At 55.2% G+C, this 853-nt stretch overlaps 1 protein-coding gene across 1 annotated transcript in view; it reads right to left on the reverse strand.

Moving 5' to 3' along the window:
- MMP9 (matrix metallopeptidase 9) overlaps positions 1 to 853 on the reverse strand; it is a 41,209-nt gene that overhangs the window by 7,379 nt on the left and 32,977 nt on the right. Inside the window, exons 2-3 of the mRNA XM_042462300.1 lie at positions 670 to 843; positions 285 to 440 (exon numbers count right to left, since the gene is read on the reverse strand). Of these exons, the coding sequence (XP_042318234.1) occupies positions 285 to 440; positions 670 to 843 (330 nt within the window). The remainder of the gene's footprint in view (positions 1 to 284; positions 441 to 669; positions 844 to 853) is intronic.

An 853-nucleotide genomic window follows, 5' to 3' on the forward strand; every position in this document is an offset into this window, starting at 1 on the left:
ATTATTATTATTATTATTATTATTATTATTATTATTATTATTATTATTATTTCTTATGGTTATATGGGATGGGAATGTGGTGAGAAAGTTGTCTGAGCAGGAAATTATGTCTCTGAATATGCCTCAGAGCTGTCCATCTCCTAAAGCCCATTAGCTGCCTGTCATCCTATGTCTCCTATCCTTCAATAAATGGTTCTGAGAAAACTGCCAGAGCTTGGCTTTGGGGAGACAGGGGAGCTTGTAGGGCAGGGTCCAGACCTGGGGGGCCAGCCCTGTCTGCTCACCGTAGAGGTACTGGATCCCCTGGATGTCGTCGGGGTGCAGGTGGAAGTCCGCCAGGTAGGTGTACATGGGGTACATGAGTGCCTCGCGCACGCTGGAGTGCTCCAGGCCCAGCGCATGGCCAAACTCATGGGCGGCCACCAGGAAGATGCTGTAACCTGGAAGACACAAGATGTATGCTGGGCAGAGGGCAAGCGGTCAGGGGGTCTGCCTACCCCGCCCCACCCCTTCATCCAGAGCACCTGGCAGAGGTGCGCTCCTCTTCCCTGCTGCTGGCCAGAGGGTCTCATGCGCCACCCCTCAAGTGCCCACTGGGGGTCTCAGACAGGGACCTTCAGACCCTTCATGTCCTCCAGCCCACATGCTCTTTGGGTCAGCCTTTGGTACCTTGGTCAGGGCAGAGTCCCCACTTCTTGTCGGCGTCATAGTCGCTGGTGGTGGCACACCAGAGCCGTCCGTCCTCACGGCCTTCGGAGGTGCAAGAGCTGTAGGATTTGCCCAGGAAGTTGAAGGGGAAGACGCAGGGCTCGCCTTGGGAGTTGCCCCCAACTACGGCCGTGTCTGCAAAGGG

Source organism: Sceloporus undulatus, chromosome 4 (assembly GCF_019175285.1).
Source record: "Sceloporus undulatus isolate JIND9_A2432 ecotype Alabama chromosome 4, SceUnd_v1.1, whole genome shotgun sequence".
Lineage (NCBI taxonomy): Eukaryota > Metazoa > Chordata > Lepidosauria > Squamata > Phrynosomatidae > Sceloporus > Sceloporus undulatus.